Raw genomic sequence first — 12,066 nt, forward strand, 5'->3', positions numbered from 1 at the left:
TCTGAGCCATGTTCACAGGGCTACTAATGTGGGTGGCACAACCAGTGCTGCAGGCCCACTAGTAGCATTTGATTTACAGGCACTGGGCTCCACTAGCACACGTTACTAGGGACTTACTAGTAAATCAAATATGCCAATGATGGATAAACTAATCAACAGTACAATTTATCTAGGGACTGATTAGCGGTGGTAAAGTGCGTAGAGACAATAAACCAACAAAAACAGACCTGAAAAAATAGGATGAAGAAGGTAAAAGGTTTGGGTATAACCCTGCAAAAAGTGCAATTTCCAACAATGAGGCTGACCCTCAGTGTTTTGACACTCCTGGTAGGGAGGGAGTCTGGTGCTCTGGATACAATAGGCTGGGTCTTCTTGTGTCCGTGTGGGGTTTGCCACATCTAGGGACTGCATTTAGTTCCTGCAATGATACATGACTGACGTGTTTGCAGTTACTGGTGTCAGTGGCGGTGTTTACTTTTGCTCATCTACATACAGCGCCTGCACACCCGGCATAAATGTCAGCACCTTCCCCTTTGTAGCAGTAAAAACAACTCATGGGCAGGCGGAGGCAAGCTTCAAGAGATCTTTATTCCAAGCGCTACAAGTAAATACAAGGTTACACAATTTTTTTGTCTGTTGCCATTACAACAGGAGTCATCACAGTGCGGGAGAGACATTGGGAGTCTTTACATTACAGGTACCTTTTAAGTATTTTACTTTGCAGGTTTTTACTTTACTTCACAAGTAAGTTCAATCTATAAATATAGCTATCTATCTATATATTTATAGGGGTATATTTACAAGGAAGTGGTGCATCGGCACTGATGTGCCACTTTTCTTGCGTCCCTCCGCACCCCTTTTAACGACACCATGGTTGCGTTGTATTTACAGTACGGCGCACCATGGCACTCGTTTCCACACTAGCGTCGTCATTTTTGTATGCTGTTTTGGTGCTTTGCTGGATTAGAGCCATAAATTAAATTATGGAGCTAGTGCAGCAAAGCACAGGGAGGCCCATAGCTTAATATACAGGGAGTGCAGAATTATTAGGCAAGTTGTATTTTTGAGGATTAATTTTATTATTGAACAACAACCATGTTCTCAATGAACCCAAAAAACTCATTAATATCAAAACTTAATATTTTTGGAAGTAGTTTTTAGTTTGTTTTTAGTTTTAGCTATGTTAGGGGGATATCTGTGTGTGCAGGTGACTATCACTGTGCATAATTATTAGGCAACTTAACAAAAAAAAATATATACCCATTTCAATTATTTATCATTACCAGTGAAACCATTATAACATCTCAACATTCACAAATATACATTTCTGACATTCAAAAACAAAACAAAAACAAATCAGTGACCAATATAGCCACCTTTCTTTGCAAGGACACTCAAAAGCCTGCCATCCATGGATTCTGTCAGTGTTTTGATCTGTTCACCATCAACATTGCGTGCAGCAGCAACCACAGCCTCCCAGACACTGTTCAGAGAGGTGTACTGTTTTCCCTCCTTGTAAATCTCACATTTGATGATGGACCACAGGTTCTCAATGGGGTTCAGATCAGGTGAACAAGGAGGCCATGTCATTAGATTTCCTTCTTTTATACCCTTTCTTGCCAGCCACGCTGTGGAGTACTTGGACGCGTGTGATGGAGCATTGTCCTGCATGAAAATCATGTTTTTCTTGAAGGATGCAGACTTCTTCCTGTACCACTGCTTGAAGAAGGTGTCTTCCAGGAACTGGCAGTAGGACTGGGAGTTGAGCTTGACTCCATCCTCAACCCGAAAAGGCCCCACAAGCTCATCTTTGATGATACACGCCCAAACCAGTACTCCACCTCCACCTTGCTGGCGTCTGAGTCGGACTGGAGCTCTCTGCCCTTTACCAATCCAGCCACGGGCCCATCCATCTGGCCCATCAAGACTCACTCTCATTTCATCAGTCCATAAAACCTTAGAAAAATCAGTCTTGAGATATTTCTTGGCCCAGTCTTGACGTTTCAGCTTGTGTGTCTTGTTCAGTGGTGGTCGTCTTTCAGCCTTTCTTACCTTGGCCATGTCTCTGAGTATTGCACACCTTGTGCTTTTGGGCACTCCAGTGATGTTGCAGCTCTGAAATATGGCCAAACTGGTGGCAAGTGGCATCGTGGCAGCTGCACGCTTGACTTTTCTCAGTTCATGGGCAGTTATTTTGCGCCTTGGTTTTTCCACACGCTTCTTGCGACCCTGTTGACTATTTTGAATGAAACGCTTGATTGTTCGATGATCACGCTTCAGAAGCTTTGCAATTTTAAGAGTGCTGCATCCCTCTGCAAGATATCTCACTATTTTTGACTTTTCTGAGCCTGTCAAGTCCTTCTTTTGACCCATTTTGCCAAAGGAAAGGAAGTTGCCTAATAATTATGCACACCTGATATAGGGTGTTGATGTCATTACACCACACCCCTTCTCATTACAGAGATGCACATCACCTAATATGCTTAATTGGTAGTAGGCTTTCGAGCCTATACAGCTTGGAGTAAGACAACATGCATAAAGAGGATGATGTGGTCAAAATACTCATTTGCCTAATAATTCTGCACTCCCTGTAGGTGCGTCACTTTAACACCCACGCTGAGCAGGCGTTAAAAATGATGGGAAAATGCTGCAGTTATGTAGAATTCACTGCACCAATTTTCGGGCATCCCTGTGTTGGAATGCCCCCCTTCCAAACATTATGCCTGGCACGGGTAAAATTTGGCACATGGAGGTTACAAAGTGGCGCAATTCATGCATTGTGCCACTTTGTAAATACGGCGCAGAGGATGGCCTTCTTAACGCCACCTTAGCCTTAAAAAAAAAATGAGGCTAAGGTGGCGCAAGGGGATTGTAAATATGCAAGAGAGAGAGGGGGGGGAGGTAGGGAGAGAAAGAGAGGGAGAGAGGGAGGGAGAGGGAGAGAGAGAGGGATGAAGAGAGAGAGGGAGGGAGAGAGAAGAAGGGAGGGAGAGAGAGGGAGGGAGAGAGGGAGGGACAGAGCGGGGGAGAGAGAGGGGCGGAGGGAGAGAGAGAGGGAGCGGGAGGAAGGGAGGAAGGGAGAGAGAGGGAGAGAGAGGGAGAGAGGGGGAGAGAGAGAGAGGAGGGAGAAATTATGTAATTATATACACATATTTAAATATGTATGTTTTATGAATATATGTTTGTGTGCACATACATATATACATATATATTTCGAAATGTATATATTTATTTTTTATTAGTATTCTAAATTAATGTAATTTTAAATTAAATGTAGTTAAATCAGAAGTTAAAATTAGTTTAAAGGGCCGATTTAGAATTTCACAAATATGGCAAAGTTGAGCATATACCCAACCTTGCACAACCTGCGTCCTCACCCATTGCTGCGCACAGCCTTTGGCTGCGTATAGTGGGCAATTGGCTGCAGGGCCGGGCCCAAACCCTGCGGGCACCAAGGCCTCAACTGTGCACGCTCGATCCTTCTATTTTTTTCCATATTTCAGGTACCACCGTACAGTGACACTCCAATGCCGCCACTAGTACTGCGGGCCCATGGGAGATGGGAGTTACCTCGCTGGGAATCATAGTACCAGGTAAAGTACAGGCCAATTAGGATCCAGCCATCCACTAGGAATGGGTCCATCAGTGTATATCTAGACAACAAGGGCCTGATTTATGAAAAGTTAGCGTGCCTTTTTGACATTTTTTTGCACAAACTTACAAAATATAACTATATTTTGTAAGTTTGCACCGCTTTTGCGTCAAAAATGATGCATAGGGGGCGCTAACTTATCATAAATAAGGCCCCATGGGGCTTATTTACAGACAGCTAGCACCGCCGGTGCCTCGCTTTGCGTGGCTTTTCATGCCCTTGAAGATATGGAGAGTAAGGCAACGCAGCGCAAGTCGATGTGTTGCCTTACTCTGTATCAAAGAGGCATTCCATGGGCATTGCAGTGGTTTTTCCCAAGCAACACTCATGGGTTTTGAAATTTTTCTAGATTTACTAGGATTTGTAAAGCTGGGAATGCGTCAAAAGCTTACGCCTCCCCAGAGCATGCGTCAGAAGGATAAATAATAATTTCTCTGTGTTTTTTCCACGTTCTATTTGTGCTGCATTCTGCAGCACCCATAGAAGGAGGAAGTAAAAGGTCTCCATTGATAGACTGTGTCCTTACTGCACAAAAAACAATCCATCTTACAACCTAGACACCCTTGCACCATGGCGCAATGGTGCCTGCTTTGGTGCAGGCAGCTCGTTGTGCGCCAGCGCAGTGGAAGAGGACAGGAACGCTCCATATCTCATGAATACACCACATTCCTTCCTTGCGGCGCTGCCCTGCGCCTAAATGTTGTAAATGACGCCCCGGTGACCCAGGTGTCTCAAACGTTTTGCCAGGGTTAAACCCTTCATGCTCACCAGAGCACCTTTTTACCTGCTAATTTCTCAAAACAGCTGAAGGGAATTATTTTTAATCACTAAAGTATGCTTCCTTTGTGAAGTTCTAACTTTTTGCCAGATTTGTTGAAATTCACTTCAGCTGTTTTTTTCTTTATTTAGGAGAAAACTTTCTTATAGGAATTATTATAGAAAATTGCACTTCTGGGACCCCTCCCCTTTGCCTTGGCCCCCACTTGACAGATAAGCACAAAACTTCCCAACAAGGACGCTTCATGCAGATTCATCAAATGGCAGCAAAATTAATTATAAGGAATGCCTTTCCGAGGGAAACCCTCTCCTAACCATAGCAGCACAATAGCAACCTCCACTGTATAATACATTTTTTAAATGTAATTTATAAATATTTGTTGTTGGAAAATAGGATCGATTTTGAATGTGTAAGCAGTTTCCTACCCTCTGCCTGGCACCAGCTTTGGAAATACCTTTGCAAAGTCCTTTCTCCGGAGAGGACTTGGATCCCTTTTCCAGAGAGCACCTGAGAAGGAAGGCAAGCTACACCAAAGACGGACCATGCTTCACTGGTCACTTATTCCAGAGAAAGCAGCGCGTTTCTACTCAACTGTCATGTTCTCTGGATATAGGGCTACAAATATTGCTTACCAACATACCTGTGAAATAAAGGCACTCCTGATGAAAGAAACCATGGTGTAAAGGTACTCCTGATGTACTTACCACAATATAATGATTACCAATGTGAAAATCAGCGAAGTAACAAACTTATAAATGATTTTGTGATGCCCCCGACCCATCACCATCCTTCTCGCCCAGCCATGAAGCATTGTTTGTGTTTCAGGCTTTCTTCACTGTGGTCTACGGCAGCACCATCTCTAACCATGGACCCGTGATGTTCAAGGGAGAAGCCCAGCCACAACCAGATTAGTTCAATCTAAGCCCACCCGCAGGGAAAACCAGGGGGGATTCACAGCTACCAACGCTCAGCTCTACTATGGGAAACATTGCAACACAAGCCAGGAGGAAGGGTAACATCACTATTTGACACACATTTCGACACATTTCCCAAGCCAGAAGTAGGGATATACCATCTCGTTGAAAGGGTAGCCACTGAATGTGTAGATGAGGTCTCCAGGGTTGTCCGCGTTGCTGAAATCCAACTTTCCTGCTTCATAATCCAGAGTTATCCTGAAGTTTGTGACCGTCTCTCTCCTGGGTAGCGGAGTCAGCGGATCGGTGTACGCTGTGTAGACACCGTCGCTCTCCTCCAAGGCCCATACTTGTGTCTGAGGTGACTCCTTGTATTCCTTCTTCCTGTTCACAGACCCTCCGATAACTCCTAGACAAAAGGGCTCGTTGCCTCCACAGAGCCTCTTGACTTCCACCACCCAGGTGTGTGTCCCTGAATCATAGCCGTCTCGCCCCACCACACAGGGGGCTTTCATGAACCTCTTGGGGTTCTCTGCTACTGGGGGTTCAGTATCTGTGCTTCTCACGCATGTGCCATCCTCGTTCACAAGCAGTTTGGCGTTGGCAGAGTCGGCGTCCAGTCGTAAAATCCCTGGAGGGAATGAGAGCCACAGTGAGCAAAAAAATTCAGATGTGAAAATCTAGCCTTTCCCAAACTTCTTGCAATATCCAGACTTATTAGGAGTTATTGGTTGGGGGGTAGAAGACCACTACATGCAAACAGGAAACTATAAAATCAGTACAACTTTAAACAAGCACTGGAAAAAACTAATGGGTCTTGACTGTCACCTACTGGCCCTGCTAGAGCTTTTTGCTGATGCTATAGAGCTGTGTATGTGGCAGAAATCTGGGAGCAGAAGGGGGAGTTAGCCCTTTTAATTCACTACTTGGGTGCCAAAGGGAAGGAGGTGCTGGAGAACCTGCCAGAGTAAAGGCAGGAGGATGGGTGGGGATTAGTTGAGTATCACGCAGTAATCAAGAAACTAGGCATGCACCTTCTACCTTGTGTTAGCGCCATCCAAGGAAGGTATCACTTCAGGCGTAGGGGTGCAGAGGGAAGGCGAACCCCTCAAAGAGTTTATTGCTGCACCTGTACATTTGGAGCTCTGACTGAGGGGCGTAGTAGGAAGCAACGTCTACTGAATCGTGAAAGGGACAGACTCAGAGAGGAGCTTTGGTTGAAGGAGGAACCTTCATTGGTGAATGTTATTTCTGCAGCAAAAGGAATGAGCAGAGGGTAAGTCATGTTGAGGAACTTAAGCAGGGAAGTGCTGTGAGACCTGATGTGGTGGGTGGGGGGTGGAGCCAAAGCTGGGAATAAGGACTGCTGGTAAGTTCAAGGGTCAATATCATTGTGCTTTATTGAGTCACATTGCCAATAGTAAGGACTTTCCTACTTTAAGAACTGTCTGAACCAAATGTGCCTTAAAGGCCATTTTATGAAGTATTAATGTGTGGAAAAGATCCCTCCATACTCTCCTAGCACAATGACATTGCTCTCCTCCCGGGGTAAGGGCTGCAGAGTCTGCCTGCAGCGCCTAAAAGCCCATGTCAGAGGGATGGCTTGTAAAGACCTGACATATCTGTGCATACCCTCTTTCTCTTGGTCTCCAACAATCTTCTCTTATTCTGGGGAGCTGACTCTGGGGATCAGACGCTCTTTCCAAGTGAGTACCCTGAGTAGAGAAGTCAGACACTTACCAGCGGTGTCCTGACAGAAGCCGCCGTTGAGACCTACAGGAGGACAGAAGCCCACAGGTTAGCATTCTCACCTTGCATTGGTTAAAGGATTTTATCGCGAGTGGCTCACTCAGTTCAGAGGAGACATTTAATAACGAGGTTACATGCTTCTTTTTCTCTTGAAAGTCATAAACATAGGAGTGTTTTGGTTTTTAAGAAATAAACTATTTATTTTTTTGCAAAGCCCTTTCTACCACTGATAATAGATAGGACTTTGTGCTAAAAACCATAGGCGATAGTGTGGGAACGATATGTACCACCCCATGGGACACCCCTTGGTTCAAAGCAGTGCAGCACACCGTGGAAGACTATTTTGTGTTACTTTTAGGCAACTTTTCAGCGCAAAACTGGTTTTCCTTTAGAAACAAAATAGGAAATCAACACTTTGCGTCGTTTTTTGTCATGTTGCTGATTTTGCACCAGAGCACATTGTTGGTAAATCTGCCCCTAGGTTCTTTGATATGCTCCTGACTTGCTCCAGCTTTAGGAAAGCTGCTCTCATTGGCTCACTCCGCTGCGCTCATGCCAGTTACTTCGATCTGGGAGAATAACACAAGGTCATGGGAATGAGTGTGCAGAGCGCGAGCACAGTCGCCATCTTAAAGCGCGCCCATGAGCCATCTAATGAAGAGGACACGTGGCTTGAGGGGACAGGGCGATGGAAGAGTTGAAGCACATAGAAAGAGAGCAGAGGCTTGCCCATTAATTACAAAATATTTATTATTTTAAAAAGATGGGCTATTAATGCCAAAGTGCCTGTAAAGAACTTTTGGGGATCTCAGAACTTCAAAATGCAATGGGCTGATACTAGTGCTGATGGGAATCCTGTCAACCAATGACTAATGTCAGCTTAACCAAAGTAGCCAATGGCTGACAGGGGTTGTCGAAATGTCCCTTTCTGTCTGCATGTGCATGTTGTGTGTTCTGTGAAAAAATTAACTCTTGCCACCAGTCTCTATGTTCTTTGAAACTAAAGGATTAGTTGTCATTTTGCATTCTTGAGACTCCCCCAAACCTTACTGGATTAATATGGCAGCAAATGTCCCACAGAAGAGGAGAGAGAGAGAGTTTGTTTTTTTGACATGAGGTCTCACCAGGTGAAAGCTGTCTGTAGAGAGAAGTGAAATGGTTATTGAGAATGGTGAACATTATCAGCCCCCCCCCCCCCAACAAAAAAAACACAAGACAATACTGCATCTCTGTGCATTCATCAGTATGTATGCATACACACACATCACGGCCACGGACTGTCCCAATGAGCACTGTACTGTAGACAACATGCCTTTGACAACACTAGAGCAGTCTGGAGGTGAGACCTAAAAAGGGGCAGATTCTGCCCTGGTCGCATTTCTGCAATCTGCCAACGCCTGCCCAAGCGGTCTCAAGATCTGAGGGCACTGGGGTAAAACACAAAAGTGCAGGCCAGGATACACACAATGGAAGAAGAACAGGGTCCGAGACTCTCCACTAGAGAACTTAACAGCCACAGCGCATGTCCTCCAGGCGGAGCTGTAAGGTAAGTGTGCTGCACCGCCAGAGTTGTGTTCATTGCTCAGGTGGCACAGTCGCGCAGTACCAGTCTGAAGTGCGGGGACCTGGTAGAGCTGTTGTGTCTTATTCCAGTGCCAGAGAGGGACGAGTGTTGCTGGTGATGACTGAGGTGTAGGTCCCATTGAAGGAGTAGCCCCTGGGATGAAGATGTTAGTGGACCTTTCTATATGTCAGTCAGCAGCAGAGCAATGGAGGCCAGAGATTAGGACAGAGATACATCATGAAAGATGTGTTTCTGCTGCAGGGCAGGACAGAGGTGCACTGGCAGAGATGGGATCACACATCTGGGGCGTATATCCCACTCAACTCCCATGGTTTTTGACCCATTCTCATACTTACCAAACCTGGTAAACCTGGGGATGAAGCAACCTCCTACGCCTCCCCAGGAGCAAGGTATCATGCTGTGCTGCCCTGCGCCACATTTCTCATAAATCTGGCCCCTGGAATGGAAACGGCAGCTGCTGGCCAAGAGGAGGGTGTTTTGTAAGAGCTCACTGTTGTTTTTAATGCTGGGATAGCGAGATACAGCAGCTCTGCCTTCACCCGAGTCCTCAGTAGGTCTCTTTAAGGAGGAAGCAAGCCACCCCGTCCGGCAGGCTTGAGGTGCCATGGAAGAGTTCTCTTTGGATCCAGGGTTTTAGGATTCCAGGCTGCTGAGCAGGGACCCAGTGAGTTAGCAGCGCTAGTGAGTCACCGTTTTGTTCCAGCAGTGACTGCTGCAGGCTAGGGTTTAGGGGCTTTGGTAGAGCCATGTGGGGTGAAAGTGATGTAAGAGCAGGACTAGATAGTGAAGGTTTAGCACATTGGTAGGGTTACCACAGCACTAGTGTCTTCCAGTACTCAGTCATGCCGCAGTGCACAAAACCTTTCATGGCGCTTTGTAAAGCTATGTTTCGGCTGGAGTGAGTGACCTGCTGCAGGGCAGCCTCGAGGAGAGGGCACAGGCTTGGATATAAGGATAGCTTGGCCTCCGGCGTCTCAGGCTTTAGGTGGATCAGTAGAACTCTGAGACCCCAATCAAACAGTTACATGTTTAAACATGGGCGCAATAGAGAGTTCTGTGAAGGTTTTTGTCTGAAATAGCAAGGATGTTACAATTCAGAACTACACACAAAACAAACAACATGTGTGTTTTGTAATATGAACACTTTCATTCTGACAGGCGTCTGCACACTATAAAATATGTTAGTTGTCCCCTGTTCAATATTACTCATTTTATCAATGTCAGAAGGAAGACTATGTGTGACTGCTGGGACTGGAACTTGTGGCCATCAAGACAAATAAAGAGCTGTGCAGTAAACGAGCTTCAACATTTAGACTTCTTGGCGGAGCGGTACGGAAGGCCTATCATTGGGATAGTAATGGATGCCACACTTCAGGTGACCAGAGCGAAACAGACATAAGACATTGAAAGTCTGGTCACCAAGACAATAATCCTTGAGAGGACGCTGATATACTGTACTGGAATTATATTTGAAACGTAGAGGACATCTACGTTCTGGGTTAAAAAAAAATAAAAAAACTATCAACCACCACCCAGTCACGGTGACCCCCTCAACTCCACAGTGCGGGGCTATGAGGACATAAGAGAGAACTAGACTCATTTTCAGCACAATACTCATTCCTCCAAAAATGAGCAGATGAAGGATCATCCAATCACTTAAGTGGCAGAAATGCGTTTACCATCACAGCCTGGCACAAATAAGGTCAACCACAAACCCTAATACAGTACACCACTGTTAGAAATGTGATCTCTGGTTGGCAGTCAGTTTACACCCTGTCCAAGTAGGGATCCTCACTCTAGTCAGGGTGAGGGAGATACACAGTTCAGATAACCCCTGCTCACCTTCTTGGTAGCTTGGCACGAGCAGTCAGGCCTATCTCAGAAGCAATGTGTAAACTATTTGCACATGACACACAGTAATACAGTGAAACCACTACAGACACCACACCAATTTCAGAAAAATAGCCAATATTAATCTGTGTAAAACAAGACCAAAACAAAAAAAATCCAACATACATTAATAAAGATATGAATTTTGCAAGAATTACGTCAAAATACAGTTCCTTGAAGTCGTTAGCGCCATCTGGGGCTATCAAGGCATCGTGAGCAACAAATCCAACAGTTCAGACCAACTGCGGGGTCGCCGGCCAGCTATGGTGTCGAGAAGGCCAACAAAAAGTACCTTGGAAATGCAGAGCATTGGGATCCTTACGATGAGCTCTGGAGAGCAGCATCACTGGCATTGGCAGGCGTCAGTGGGCATTGGTTCCGGAGGTGAGTGTAGGAGTCGTCGAGCCCTTGAAATCACACACGTTGCAGATCGAACTCTAGGCTGATGACGAAGTCAGGAGCGCTGGCGTTGATGGCATCGGGGCTCTAGTGCAAAGCAGGACGATGCGGTGTGCGCTGCCCACAGGTCACGGTGCATACAGCGGCTCGGTGATGGCACCCTGTGGCATCAGTGAGACCAGGGCTGTGGTGTGAAGCAGTGCGATGTGACATGCTGTGTCTCCAAGTTGCGGTGCAGGCAGTGGTGTTATCATTGCTGAAGCTCTGTCATCAGTATGCCTAAGGCGGTGGTACAACGTGGGGCAGGCTCCATGCGGTGTCCACAGGTCGTAGTACAGGCAGGGGCACCTGTTGACAAAGCTGGAGTCGATGCTGCTGGCATCGGTGGACCGGGGCTGTGGTGTAGGACGGTGATTCGTACACCTCACGAGCGGTGTCCTGAGGCCATGGTGCAGGCAGGTACATTGGTATCAGCATAGAGCGCCATCGTCGGGGATATCAAGGCTGCGGTGTGAGCAAGGCAATGCAGAGTGCGGGCCCACATGTCACGGTGCAAGCAGTGGCTTGGTGACGGCATCAGGTGGTGTCGTCGCTGAGACCAGGGTTGCGGTGCAAAACGGGGCACGGCTCAGTTCAGCAATGTCAGGTCATTGTGCAGGCAGCGGCATCATTGACGGCGTTGTGGTGGTTTTTGTTCTGTTGCAGCACAAAACACACAGTTCCCAGTTCTGTAGGCAGGTGAAATTGAAGTCTTTGATCTCCCTGAGACTTCCAACAGGAGGCAAGCCCTACTTCAAGCCCTTGGAGAAACTTCACAAGCAGGACACTCAGCAAAGTCCAATCTTGGTTGTCTTTAAGATACAAGCAGCAACTGCAGGCCAACCCAGCAAAGCACACACAGCAAAGGGGCAGTACTCCTACAGCTCTTCAGCTCATGTCCTTGGCAGAGGTTCTCTTGATCCTGAAGTGTTCTAAAAGTCTGGGGTTTTGGGTCCACTAGTTATACCCATTTCTGCCTTTGAAGTAGGCAAACTTCAAAGAAAAGTCTCTATTGTTGACAAGATCCTGCCTTGCCCAGGCCTAGAGCCAGAGACACACC

The 12,066-nt window shown here is 46.4% G+C and overlaps 1 protein-coding gene across 3 annotated transcripts in view; it reads right to left on the reverse strand.

Moving 5' to 3' along the window:
* Positions 1–2,596: 2,596 nt before the first annotated feature.
* The window catches only part of LOC138266958 (zinc finger protein 271-like), a 150,628-nt gene continuing 141,158 nt past the window's right edge, over positions 2,597–12,066 (reverse strand). For all 3 annotated transcript variants that reach the window (XM_069215760.1, XM_069215761.1, XM_069215762.1), the window contains 2 exons: positions 7,085–7,117; positions 2,597–5,975 (listed from right to left, as the gene is read on the reverse strand). Coding sequence is in view for 1 of the 3 variants with exons in the window: in XM_069215762.1 (XP_069071863.1) it covers positions 5,452–5,975; positions 7,085–7,117 (557 nt within the window). In the remaining 2 variants the exon portion in view is untranslated. The remainder of the gene's footprint in view (positions 5,976–7,084; positions 7,118–12,066) is intronic.

This window comes from Pleurodeles waltl, chromosome 12, assembly GCF_031143425.1.
Source record: "Pleurodeles waltl isolate 20211129_DDA chromosome 12, aPleWal1.hap1.20221129, whole genome shotgun sequence".
Lineage (NCBI taxonomy): Eukaryota > Metazoa > Chordata > Amphibia > Caudata > Salamandridae > Pleurodeles > Pleurodeles waltl.